Genomic DNA, 14,443 nt, shown 5'->3' with positions numbered 1-14,443 from the left:
GACCATAGGGCTCCTGAAGATGTGTTTTCAGATGCTGGGACCGCTCAGGTGGCTCACTCCAATACACTCTCAACAGGGTTTCCTGCATCATGGCAGTATGGTGCACCCTTCACAATCTGGCCATTTAAAGAGGTGACCCCCTGCCAGAGGATGACCTGGAGGAGGATGAGAGCTCATTGGAGGATGAAGATCCGGAGGCCCAAGAGCCACAGGAGGTTGCTGAGGGTCAGTGAGTGCAATCACACCATGGAGGAAGGAAGACATGGGAGGTGCGGCGATGATACATTAATCACTGACAGGTCCCAGCAAGAGTAAAGTTAAGTGAGGGAATGTGGCCACATCTCTCCTCGCCCTCAACGCCATTTTCTTTGATCTCAGGGGATGTCCATGCACTTGCATCCCACAATCATACTTACCCCATGAATCGCCAGACCATGATCTTTGCTTGGGTCTGTGGGGCCCTGTGAGTGAGCTCACTCTGGGAACTGAGAGCCCATTTAGGAACAAGAGTGAAGTGAGAGAAGACTTGAAGCCTTCGCCACCATCTAATGATGCAAACACTGCTGCAGCTGAGATGTGGACATGCCTAGGGATCTCCTCCTCCTGGGCATGTCTTTCCTTCTGCTACCACCACTGAGGAGACACAAGTGCTGCTAGATTATCAGTGCTGATGAACTGCCCTCACTCAGTGGTGTTCTTTGAGGAAGAAGGGTTAGAAATCTTACATCACCCACTTCCAATAAAGATTCAAACACATCTCCCTGACATCACACAAGGGTGTGGATACTAGTTCAACTGAGGTTAAAATCACAGGATTGTGAATCTTAGTGAGGGACACTATCACCGAGCGGGAGGAAGGCTAAACCTCAAAATAAGAGGATTCCAAAGTACAAAATCACACACCTTCAGTTGACAGGAACATTCATATAACCATCAAATGTATTAACAAAAGTGCAATTTATTTACATATGCAGCACACCTGTCACCCAAAATTGACATCAATTTTTCTTAACTTTCCTAACTGTAGCGCTATGCCTGGGTGCAGCCCTGATATCTACAGCAGAGGTGGAGGCAGCCTGCTGACCGCTACGTCCTGATGTCTGTGATGACCTTGTCAGAACGTCCTCTGGTGGCCTGAGGGCCCCGGCCTGCTGATGGTCACCTGCTCAGGGTGCCCTAGAAGTGCCCTCGGCAGCCTGAGAAGCTGGAGTGGATGGGGGTCACAGGCAGAGGGGGCTGTGAGCGGCTGCACACTCTTGGAGTGTCCTGAAAGGAGGCCCCCACGATGTCTGGCTGATGCGCATCCTCCCTCTGGGTGCCCGAGGGACCCCTTGACACCTGGACGGAGGTCAAGGTGCCTTGTTCCCATGTCACCTACATCTTGATGGTGCCCACCAGGATGTGTGGCCATGGAGTGCAGGGCCGAGCACAAATCTGGCAAGACCGGCTGGACCACGGTGTCCGTGGTTGGTCGCCAGCCTTTCCATGGTGACCTTGAGGCGCTTGCATGTTGGAGCCACGATGTCAGACACAATACGGATGGACTCCTCCATCGTTCATTCTAGTCTGCTGAGTGACTGACGAATTTCTGCCTGATGTTCCGCTGCCTGTTGTTGTATCCCCAGCATTGATTTGGTGGCTGCTTCCACAGGCTCATCACCTGACTCGGACTGAGCTGGTGGCTGGTCTCCAGCAGTCCTCTTGAGTACCAGAGACCTGGGCTGTTCCTGCCTCTGACTGCTGCGGGGACGTGTCAGTGAGGTATTCCCCAGAAAGTGAGCCCGAGCCTAATCTGCAGCTGTGCCCCACCGGAAATGTGTCTCTCTGAGCTGGAGGAGGGTGTGTGTGAGTGCCATGATGGTTCTTCCAGAGCTTCCTCCTCTGATGAAGTCTCACAACTGGTGCTGGAATGGCTTTGGGGCCTCGATGTGCTTGGGCCTAGAAAATAGAAAAGGGAGTTTCAGTCAATAAGCATGAGCTAGATAAGACTGCATGTGACTCACTGTGAATGTCAGGATTTGATGAAGAGATGGAGCTGTGATCCGTACTGGGTTGGTGGGAGAGGCCGATCTCCCCTTCCCCACAGGAGCGATCCCTGTTCCCACCTCCCCCTCCCAGCCAGCTCAGCTGCAGCCTCCTCACACTCAATGAGGGCAGTGATGTCAGCCGTCCCTCCCCCATTCTGTGCTCTCTCATGCCCACTGTGCACCAGCTTGGCCTGTATGAAGAAAGAAAGGCGTTTGATGAGAGAGGATGGAGCAGAGGTTTTGTGAGATGTTCCCTGTGTTTGATGAGAAGGGCCAGAGGACAGGGTGTGAGCAACACGACCTGATGGGACGGTGGTGATCTGAAAGTCTCGGTGAGAGAACGAGTGTTGATGTGTCTCCGCTAATGGTTGTGAGAGACCCCTGAAGAGAGCAGCCATTTGGGTGCACGATGTTATTATGATAGTTTGATATTGGATGGAGTTGAATGATGATTTACCCTGGTGAAGCGGATGAGATCATTCATCCTCTTCCTGCACTGGGTGGCACTTCAGGTGCGGGTGCCAGCTACGCTGACCTGCTCTGCGATGGTCTCCCTGGCTGGAGAGGTGAGGGTGCTGTGCTTCCTGCAGCCATTCCTGGGATAGAGCACTTGCCTGTGCGCCTGCATCCCTCTGATCAAGGCCTGGAGGGCCTAGTGTGTGAAGCAGGTTGCTGCCACCTTCAGGCTTTCGGCCTTCCTGCTCTGGCTGCTGAACATCTCTGGTGGGCTGGAGAGAGAGAGATTGTGTGTTGGACTGGCCTTTATATATGGTGCCCGGACCTCCGCCAAACGAATCAATCCAGGTGATTCGGACCAATACGCGCCTTTGCCTAATTAATGAGGCTTCAAGCGCAGAATTGGGTGCAAGTTCCTGCCACTCAGGTTGGCAGGTTGGGCACTGCCAAAACCACCTGTTCTGGCACTTAGTCTCATTTATATAAAATTCCACCCAATATCTGAGTGTAGGTGGTTCTTATTTTTAAAAAGTAACAGCACTAATTATACTCTGAATTGCTCAATATGATGGCCGAGCAGAGAGACTGAGGGTGACAGATCACGAGAACTTTAAAGACAGCACCTTGGGTCGATAAAGCTGTTAACTAATCCAGTTGCACATGGTATAGAATCCATGGATATTGGATTAAAAGTAAGGGATTTGCAACAAGCGACAGGAGAAGCTTTGTAAGTGTGAGAAACGAAGTCAATGTTGGAGATTAGATTAGATGGGTGGACGAAGAAGCAAGGGTTGAAGGGAATTGGATGGGTAAATATAATGGGAGCTATTTGCTCACGTGAAGGATAAACAATGACACAAACTGGTGGGGCTGAATGGCCTATTTCTGTACTGATATGTGTACCTTTATGACAGCGCCTTTGAATGGAGATTGAAGGTGGTTGAATTTAGTTGTTTTGGTAGTTGGATTTGTGGCCAGCTATTGTTAAGTTTGCTTTCTGCACTATCCTCTGCTCTTAAAATTAGAAAGACGATGACTGGCACTTGTATAGTGCTTTTCAAACATGGACGTTACAAAGAACTTTACAGTCGATGGAATGCTTTATTTGAAGCGTAGTCACTGATGTAATGTAGGATTAAGACTCTGCTCCTTTTGTAACCGGAAGGATTGTGTTATTCAAAAATGTTAGAATCGTAGGCTGGTGGACAGAAGGAGGCCTTTCAGCCTATTAATGTCCATTGCTGGCCCTCGGCAAGAACAACTCACCTAGTCCCATTCCCCTACCTTTCCTCTGTGCTCCTGAAATGTTTTTCTCTTCAGGTAATTCTCCTTTGAAAGTCTTGATTTGAACCTTCCTCCAGCACACACTCAAAATAGTTTCGGGCCAAGGTGTCTAAGCTTTTACCTTCAATTAGTTTATTGCTTTTGTTAAACGGATTTGACTCGCTGATTTTTTTTTAAAAAAGGATCTTAATCTGTCGTGTTGCTTATACTTATGGCAATTAATTGCTCTAGAAGAATGTTGAGCTTTGTCTACATGGCTTCTCATGGGGCAGTCATATGATACAAGTGACAAGCTGCAGTATGTTGCTCTGCCTTCCAAAGCGCCCTGTGTTTACTCATATCCAGGAGACGCCGGATTTTGGTGCCCGTGGCTAAGAAGGCCTTGAGTATTTCTGGCATATTCTGGTTCACATGGATGGCAGGTTGTCTTTGTGGATTTGGTTGTTTTAGACACAAAACAAATGGGGGAGTTGGTGGAGGGGAAATAAACTTATTCCGGAGAGTTCTTGTGTTTTGAAGCCATGTAGCTGATGGCACTGATGATACCTTCTCTCTTTGCTATCGATCAATTTCACTTCTCAAGAAAACCTGTGAATACACTTGATTTGTATTAGACTCAACACACACACTTCCCAAGGATGGAGTTATCTGCCAATTGCTGTTCTCTCCACCCTTGGTCCTCTGTTTAGATACTGGAGATGCCACGGTGTAAGTATCAGTGGGGAAAAATCCAGCTGAATGCATTTTGAAGGGGTGATTGGGATGGGCAGATAGGAAGAGAGAGAGCACAACACCTATTTCTGGGTCAGAGTCTCTTTAAAACCATTTTCTTCTTCATTGCAGGTCAGCATTAAGCTTTCACTATGTCTGATGGAGACTATGATTACCTCATCAAATTTCTAGCACTCGGTGATTCGGGAGTAGGAAAAACCAGCTTCCTCTATCAATACACAGATGCCAAATTCAACTCCAAGTTCATCACAACAGTTGGCATAGACTTCAGAGAAAAAAGAGTGGTAAGTAAATCAGAAGCAGCAGACTGATGGTTCTACCAACACTGCTTTTGCTTGATAATTGTAGCTGCCATAAGAACAACGCCTTTAGCTGCCTCCTGGGGATGTGGACCTTTTGTGAGCTTTGATTATTTTTTTTCTCTTGGGATCCCTTTTATTACGTTTTGTGCCTGTATCTGTAAATCAGACTTTATGTCCCTGTTCAGGACATGATGATTATTCCTTCAATTATCCTCTGACTCCAAGCTAGATTTTTTTTTAAAAAACACACACGACTATGATGCTATGTGATATCTCCTTAACTACTGGTTTCTTGCTTTTCTCCCTGAAGGGATTGACATGTTGCTGGCTCCAATACCTTACTTGACTGGCCATTTACACATGAGCCTCTGCAGTAAGTGTTTGCTCATTTCTGGCATGGCAACGGAGGCATTACATTAGAACGCAAGTTCTACTCTCAGCTGATATGTCCTCAGCCCTGTACTGAAAATGTAACTGGTAGACGTGCCTCTCCCTCGATCAGAGGATCCTCTGTAGCTGCTGAGGTCCGCATCAGTTAGTGCCATTTTCTTTTGTGGGTTCTGTCCACAAGTCAAACTCTGATCAGATTATTGATGTTTCCACAACATAGCTTCTGTCAACATTGCTTAATCTGAGTGTGGAAACTCTTCACTACTGCGTTTGTAGAAAATAAATCTTCACATTCACCTATTCAGATCCATTTCTCACTTCAGTATCCGCTCTATAACATGAGATTTCCGCAATGATTTTAAGCTTGATTTTAATTTTTATGCCGCTTCAAGGGGAGACTTGAATCTGTGAACAGTTTCAATTCCATCCTCTGCTTTTAATTTCCTCTAAATTGCAATTCTTTAACGACTTTGGCAAAGCTTATCACTTCTTATTGCCAGTGCTTGCTCTTTTATTAAATTCCATTAATACTAATTGTCAGATTCAAGTCAACAAATCAGATAATTTGTGGATTGAGAAAATAACCATGGATTGATTTATTTTTTACGCACCCGCACACACACGCACACCACAGGGGGACCCACCCGGCCAGTTGTCCGGAGTATAGCAGTACTGTGCGAAGGTTAGCATTGGAGCCAAACGTTACAAGCCCTTAGAAGCATTGCATGCCTAGAGTTGCACCCCTAGTTAAGGCCCACTGTCTGCATACAATTAACTACCTGACATTCCTACCTGACTTTACCTCCCGTATGACTCCGGCACCACACTGTAGTTGGCTCAGTGCCTTAAGAAATGGCATGGCAAAACATTGTTATAAAAACAATTGTCGCAGCCAAAGACCACTCGCCACCTCCTGTATCCGGGGATGAGGAATAAATGTGACTTTATTTAGTGTCAGCCTTGCCTCTGAGAAGAAATTTAAAAACAAAAAGGCTGAATGCTAAGAACGCTTCCTTGCTGACTGGGGAAAGGAGACTTGCTTGTCAGCTAGATATTCATCGACTATGGTGCTGCGGCCAATTGAATTCAGCTCCCAGCACCCTCAGCTGACATCAGCGAGCTCCACTTGGATCAGGCCTTGAACTTCAGATCATCCTGGTTTATGTGGGCTTATTTACTCTTGGATAAACTTGATTCAATACCTACTTGTCTCACTTAATTATTTCAGATGCCTGTTCCTCCTCATATTTGGGTTTTTCACATCTTGTCCTTTTCCACAAGTAGAAAGCTGAGCCTCGAAGCTCTGATGTTTCAGTACGTAACTTGCAGGGGCGCTTGGCAAGGATAGGGATGATGAGAGGGAATGCACTGAAACACTGGCTGCAACGTTTTGAATTATGAGCTTGTGGAGGAGGAAAGGCTGGTGAGGGGTGGCAGAGAGGAGGCTGGTGAGAACATTTGAGATGCAAATTATCAACAGGATAGCACAGGTCAGGGTGTTGAGGCAGATGGAGGGAAGAGGGATGTAGGCAGCCATGTTCTGGTGGTGGGAAAATGCATTGTTATTGACTGGCCTGAATATAAAGCTCAGATGCCAAGGTGGTATTCCAATTGAGCTGTGCCAGAGGTCCACACTATCCATAAACTGATATAAACTTCCCTGCATAGCATTTGGAACATTGATATCACTGCACTGTGTGGCATGCAAGAGATCCTGACCAAGCAATACTGCTTTCATCTTTGTAATTAGAATATTTGTCTTGAATATTGTGCACACATCTACTGATTTTGCCACCCTGGGCCATGTGCTAATCTCCATTGGGCACTGAGCTGAAGAGGAACTAGCACAAGTTGCCAAGACTTAAACTACTGCTGGTTTGACAAGGTGTCAAGTTCAGATCGGTAATTGATAGTAAAGAATTGCGATTTTGATTGACTGCTGCTGTTAAATGTAAAGTTCCTGTTAATCTCTATCTCCTGTATTATGATTGTCCAGGCAGCAACCCTTCAGAAACTCATTCATCAAACTTATTTGATTCTTTCTATATTGTCAGGCAGAGTTGGAGAAACACAAATCCCAAGGCTGCGATTTCACGGGCCACTTTCCCAAGCTGCATAACGTGTTCTTAAATTATGATGTACAGCTGAGAATTAATTTTCTGTAAGAGGTTTCAGATCTCGGCTCTGGTCTGGAGTTGATTTTTATTTCCTCCCTCTAGACAATTTTATGTGACTCATTTTACACTGTTCAAAATGATGTTGCAAACGCCAATTTTCTAATGAACGGGAAATTGATTTGTTTCATCCTCAAGCTGCATGATCTACATTTTTATTTTTAGGCTGCTGGAGGAGGACATGGTAACGTGGCATTTTGCTTCAGTGACCTCCAACTTAAAGGCAGGAAAGGTTGAAAAATGTTCCCACTCTCCATTATCCAGTGACACCTTCTAGAAGTCTGTCAGGAGGGGAGGATGGAGATTGAATATAGGCCCTGTGATTAACTAGCTCTCCAGTATCTGTTCAATTGTCCTGTCTTATTGAAATATGCTATATAAATACAAGTCTTTTCTTTTTCCCCCCGCTCAATTTAAGCCTTAATCTAGACAGTGGAGGGTTGTTAAACACGGGATAACTGTATACCTAACTCTTCAAATTACCTGCTGCAACGGAGTCTCTCAAGTGGGTCTCCCCTTCCTTGCTGAGCTGGTGACGGATGCTCGATCTTGAGGCCAGTTGAGGATGGGCAGTGAATGCTGGCCTTTCCAGTGACGTTCACGTCCCAAGGGTGAATATATTTAAAACTAAAACATGCCGGAGTTTCCACTCAACCGGTTGAGGTGCAACTTCAATAGATCCAAGAACTCCTTCAGGCTAAACAGGGAAACTATGCGATATAGGATGTGGAATTTGTTGTCGAGGTGGTTTATAATCTGGCTTCCCAGCATCGGGCTTAGACTAGTTTGAAGTTGTGCCTTTCCTTTAGGCCCTCCCAGTTCTGGAAAGCTGCTCCAGATGTGTCTCATAATTGATATCCAAGTAGCCCAACAGGAAAGGATACTGTCCCGTCATGGGAGGAAGGTAAAAACCTTTTTTAAAGAAAGAAGTCAAAAGAATCAATTGAAGAAAATGGTAGTCCCCCAGACTGACTTTCCTTCCCCTTTTTTGAAGTGTTGGTTCAGACACTGAGGAATTCCAGTGGTCACTGATCATCACTACAACTGCCCTTCATTGATGAAGTTTTCCCAATTCTGCACTTCAGAAGATTTGTGGATCAGTTGGACAGACTCTGCTGATTAACCTTTTAAAACCAATGTAAAAGGCAGGGAAAAGTCCTGTACTAAGTAGTATCACTGCTGACTTCTTTCTGAATTTCAATGCAGTGGTAGTAATTGCTAAGGTACTTTGATTTGTGTAGAACTGCAAGTTTAAAATATAATCCTATTGTACGGTATGGGAGCCTCCTGTGTAAGCTGTTGGGTGTAAACTTAAGTGTTGTGCTTGTGCACTGCATTTTTTGAGGGCCGTTTGCCCTGTTACATTTAATCTGGCTTTTGTGGGATGATTGTCAGCTGGTGCTGAAGAGTGCCCAGTGATGAGAACACCATTTGACCCCTTAACAGTCTGCCTTACTCTCCTGTGGGTGGTTTATTGTCAGATTGGTTTATCTTGGCTGTTAAAACTTGTTCTAAGGTCCTCTTTTTTTAAACTGAGAGAATACTGTTTATGATAAATGCATATTGAGTCGCTAAAGCTGAAGTAGTCAGTGATTGGTCTTAAATACAAGTACATCGAATGTAAGTTTGCTCATGAGCGGTCACATTTTAAAATCAAGATGTCGTTTGACCAGGTGCCAGGGTAGGTCAGCGAGCACAGAACCGATGGGAACATGTCTTGGTGCGAGTTAAGACATGGGCAGCAGAGTTTTTGATGACCTCAGGTTTACAGAGTACATTGTGATAGTCAAGTCTAGAGGTAACAAAGGCATGAAAGAGGGGTTCAGCAGCAGATCAGCTGAGACAGGTGAAGTTGGGCAGTGTTACGCAGTTGGAAATAGGTGGTCTGAGTGATGGGTCAAATATGTGATTAGAAGCTCATCTTGAGGTCAAGTATGGAAATTATTGTGCATTCTTTGGTAGTGACCTCTGGTGAGTAGCACATGGCGGGGAGGTGGGCAAGAGATTTTCTAGTTACCTTGAAGCAACAGTATAGTCATGGGAGTCATATTTAACACTTCTTTGAATTATCCAATAATTTAAATGAAGCAATATAAGTAAATTTAGGGCTGAAGAGGATTTTCCTTGTCAGATAATTCAAACTTTAAATTGAGAGTGTAATTTCCAGTAGCCTATGTTTCACTTTTTTAAAAACAAAATTTAATTTGTTACCAGCTTCAAGATATTTGTCGCACTCAGTCTGAGTCCCTGATATGCTTCTAAGCTTAAAAACTATCAGTTTACCTTAAGCCAAGACTTTCCAAACTGTGGGTTGCGACTCCCAGTGGGGTCACGAGATGGGATTTTGGAGCTACAAGCTCCGGGTAGCATTCCATCTTGGATTAAGCACTAACAGCTACAAGACCCCTCAGGTTTTTCTCCCACTGGTAGTCATGACCTAACTAACTGACCTTTGAGGCCTGGTCCTGCTCCAAAAAAGCCAGTGACCCTCCACTCTCGCAACTCTAACCTCCCCCCCCCACCTCCTGGCTCACCAGGTCAGGGCAACTTTCAAGCCTCAAAATGAGTCACAGTGAGGGAGAAAGTTTGGGAAGCACTGCCTTAAGCCTAGCGAGGTGAAAGGTCAAGTGAGATGGGAGTTGAGGAAGTTGTACAGAGAGAAGCAGCAAAAAAAATTCTGACTGGGTCCTAGGGTAACCCAGTCACTTGAGTCTCCCAAAGTTGAGGATCTGGTTTAGCAGCCAGGATTCAGTTCCAGGCAACCCAAATGCAAAGCAAGATTATGGGATTTTTCATTTCATTTTTCATTTCACTTTCTTTAAACGCTTCTGTTGGTGAAAATAAACTCACAGTCGAAGTTCGCCAAGTTGGGTAATGGTCTGCTCCCTTTCCAGTTGGTGAGGGAAGCCTGAAGGATGCAGCAATAGCAGGGGGATGGGGGCATAAAACATAAGAAATAGGAGCAGGAGTAGGCCATTGGACCCCTCAAGTCTACTCCATTCAATACAAACATGGTTGATCTGATTGTGGCCTTAACGCCACTTTCCTGCATGACTCTTAACTCCCTTAAAATTCTGTCTAACTCAGCCTTGACTATATCCAGTGACCCAGCCTCCACTGCCCACTGTGGAAGAGAATTCCAAATGTGAATGATCCCCTGAGAGAAGATGTTTCTATGGGAGATCCTTATTTTGAAACTATGCCCCCGCCCCCAATTCTAGATTCCCTCATGAGGGGAAACATCCCCTCAGTATCAACCCTGTCAAGCCCCCACAGAATGTTATGTTTCAATAAGATTGCCTCTTATTCTTCTAAACTCGCTTGAGTATAGGCTCAACCTTCCCTCATCCCAGGAATCAGCCCAGTGAACCTTCTCTGAACTGCTTCCAATGCAAGTATGTCCATCTATAAATAAGGAGACCAAAACTATAGACAGTACTCTAGGTGTAGTCTCAGTTGTAGTAAGACCTCACTACTTTTATACTCCATCCCCCTGCTTGCAATAAAGATCAACATTGGGGGAGGCGATGGCATAGTAGTACTGTCATTGACCAGTATTCCAGAGACCCAGGGTCATGCTCAGGGGGCACGGGTTCCAATCCCACCATGGCAGATGGTGAAATTTGAATTCAATAAAAACCTGAAATTAAAAGTCTGATATTGACCATGAAACCATTGTCAATTGTTGTAAAAACCCATCTGGTTCACTAACATCCTTTAGGGAAAGGAAATCTGCCTTCCTCACCTGGTCTGGCCTACATGTGACTCCAGACCCACAGCAATGCAGTTGACTCTTAAATGCTCTCTGAGCAAGGGCAATTAGGATCGGGCAACAAATGCTGGCCTAGCCAGCGAAGCCCACATCTCATGAGCAAATAATTTTAAAAATTCTATTTGGCTTCCTAATTGCTTGCTGTACCTGCATACGCAGAGTGATTTGTGATGGGAGGTCATGTAATTAAATCTTCACCCCACCAGAAATAACAACCCGGTTGGGGTCTCAGCATTATTATTGCGCATCCCAGTTCCCCTGCAAGGATAGTGGAATTTTGTGTGTCCATGTGTTGCTGCTTCTTGTTTTTAATCATGCCTTAATGGTTAAAAGGTGGGTGGGGGAGGGGAGGAAAGCTCTGCACATCCAAATATCTTGTATTTTGCAAATGGTTTAACCTGCAATTTATTGACCATTACGCTGGAATTCCACAAAGAGATATTTTGCACTGGCCCAGAGCAACATGTGCTTCAAACCCAAGGGTAGCGTGAAAGTGAATATATCTGAAGCCCCGTTCCCTGGAACTATTGTAAATCTCTTTTGCACCCTCTCCAATTCCTTTATATTCATTGAAGTGCGGTATCCAGAACTGGACACTATTCCAGTTGAGGTATAACTTGTTCAAATGCAAATACAACCAGTTTTCCACAGAAGTTTATAAAAAGCCTTAGTCTTGTAGAGCACTTATGCTAGAGATGTCCTAAAATATTTCACACCTAATTAATTATCTTTCTGAGGCCAAATCAGTGTTTCATAAAGGTTCATCATAACTCCTTTGCTTTTGTATTCTATGTCTCTAGTTGAAAAGCCCAGGGCCTCTTTAATCACCACCTTAACCTGCCCTGCCACCTTCAACAGTATGTGTACATATACACCCAGGTCCCTGTGCTCCTGCTCCCTTTTGAATTGTAGCCTTTTATTTTCTAGTGCCTTTCCTTGTTCTTCCTATGAAGATATATCATTTCACCAACATTTATTAGAATTCTTTGGGGATGTAACGAGGAGCTGGGTAGACAAAAGTATATGTGGTGTACTTGGATTTCCAAAAGGCATTGGATAAAGTGCCTCATTAAAGGTTACTGCACAAGGTGAGAGCTTGTGCTGTTGGGGGTGATATAGTAGCATGGATAGAGGATTGGCTATCCAACAGAAAACAGGATAAATATGTCATTTTCAAGTTGACAAGCTATAACTAGTTGAATGCCACAGGAATCAGTGCTGAGGCCTCGACTATTTACAATCCATTTTAATGACTTGGATGAAGAGACTGTCTTTTGTAGCCACATTTGCTGACAATACAAAGATAGGTAGGAAAGCAAGTTGGGAGGAGGACACAGTCTGCAAAGGAATATAGATTGGGTTAAGTAAGTGGGCAGAAATTTGGCAGTGGGGAAATGTGAGGTTATCCACCTGGGCAGGAAGAATAGAAAAGCAAAATATTACTTAAATGGAGAGAAACTACAGAACACTACTGAGAGGGATCTGAGTGTCCTCATACATGAAATCCAAAATGTTAGCATGCAGGTATGGCAAGTAAAGAAGGCAAGTGAACTGTTTGCCTTTATTGCACAGAGGATAGACTGTAAAAAGTCGTCAAGTCTTGCTGCAGCTGTATAGGATGTTGGTGAGACCCCACCTGGAGTACTGCATACAGGTTTGCTCGCCTTACCATATACTTTCATTAGAGGCAGTTCAGAGAATTGATTGCTGGGACAAAGGGATTGTCTTATGAGGAAAGTTGGGCTGGAATGAGAGGTGATCTTATTGAAAGCTATAAGATTCTGAGGGGGCTGACAGGGCAGATGCTGAGAGGATGTTACCCCTGGAAGTCTAGGAGGGTTGGAGAAGGGCAGAATTAGGGGTTGCCCATTTAGGACTAGGATGAGGGGGGAATTACTTCTGAGGATTGTGCATCTTTGGAATTTTCTACCCCAGATAGCAGTTGCTCTCAAATGCAGCAAGACCTGGACAACATTCAGGCTTCGGCTGACAAGTGGCAAGTAACATCCACGCCCCACAAGTGCCAGGCAAGACCATTTCCAACAAGAGAGAATCCAATCATCACCCCTTGACACTCAATGGCATTAACATCGCTGCACCCCCCACTATCAAAATCCAGGGGGTTGCCATTGACCAGAAATTGAACTGGACTAGCCATACAAATACTACATCTACAAGAGCAGGTCAGAGGCTGGGAATTCTGTAGTGAGTAACTTGCCTCCTGGCTCCCCAATGCCTGTCCACCATCTACTTTGCACAAATCAGGAGTGTGATGGAACACTGTCCAATTGCCTGGATGAGTGCAGCTCCGATAACGTTCAAGAAGCTCAACACTGTCCAGAACAAAACTTGCTTGATTAGCACTCCATCGACCACCTTCAACGTCCACTCCCTCCACCACCAATGCACAGTGGCAACCATGTATAACATCCCTAAGCTGCACTGCAGCAACTCACCAAGGCTTCTTTGATAGCACCTTCCAAACCTGCAGGTTGCCACTTAGAAGGACGATGGCAGCAGAAACATGGGAACGCCACCACCTACAAGTTTCCCTCCAAGCCACTAACCATCCTGATCTGGCGCTATATCCACTGTTCCTTCGATGTCATTGGGTCAAAATCCTGAAACTCCCTCCCTAACAGCACTGTAGGTGGACATACACCATATGGACTGCAGCGGTTCAAGAAGGCAGCTCACCAGCACCTTCTCAAGGGCAATTAGGGATAGGCAATAAATGCTGGCCTAGCCAGCGATTCAGACATCCCGTGAAAGAATTTTTTTTTAAAAAGCTGAGGCTGGGTCATTGAATGTATAGACACATTCTTGCCTGTTGTTCATAACTCTTGACTCCCCTGTGGTTCAGGAAAGCGGAGTTGAGGCCAAGGCAAAGATCAGATCAGCCATGAACTTATTGAATGGTGGAGCAAGCTCGAGAGGATGTTGGCCTACTGCTCCTATTTCTTATCTTCTCTGCATTAAATTTCACGTTTTCCACCAGCCTGTCTATGTCCTCTTGAGGTCTGTCACTATCCTCCTCACGGTTCACTATACATCCAAGTCTGTCATTTGCAAATTTTAAAACTGTGCCTGTACACCTAAATCCAGATAATATATAACAAGAAAAACAGTAATCCTAGGACAAATTCCTGAGGAACCCCACTGTACGCCTTCCTCCGGACCAATAAACAATAGTTCATCAGTTTCCTGTCACTCGGACAGTTTGTTATCCATGTTATCACTTTTTCTTTTATTCCATGGGTTTCAACTTTGCTGGCAAGTCTATTATAGGTCACTTTATCAAACTCC

At 45.0% G+C, this 14,443-nt stretch overlaps 1 protein-coding gene across 5 annotated transcripts in view; it reads left to right on the top strand.

Moving 5' to 3' along the window:
- Nucleotides 1-14,443, top strand: part of rab27a (RAB27A, member RAS oncogene family) — a 126,634-nt gene that overhangs the window by 68,913 nt on the left and 43,278 nt on the right. For all 5 annotated transcript variants that reach the window (XM_041175141.1, XM_041175140.1, XM_041175142.1 and 2 more), the window contains one exon: nt 4,611-4,783. In XM_041175141.1, coding sequence (XP_041031075.1) covers nt 4,631-4,783 — 153 coding nt within the window. In that variant the 5' untranslated portion in view covers nt 4,611-4,630. The remainder of the gene's footprint in view (nt 1-4,610; nt 4,784-14,443) is intronic.

Source organism: Carcharodon carcharias, chromosome 26 (genome assembly GCF_017639515.1).
Source record: "Carcharodon carcharias isolate sCarCar2 chromosome 26, sCarCar2.pri, whole genome shotgun sequence".
Classification (NCBI taxonomy): domain Eukaryota; kingdom Metazoa; phylum Chordata; class Chondrichthyes; order Lamniformes; family Lamnidae; genus Carcharodon; species Carcharodon carcharias.
The sequence above is the reverse complement of the archived record's forward strand: the minus strand, read 5'-3'. Positions and strand labels throughout refer to the sequence as shown.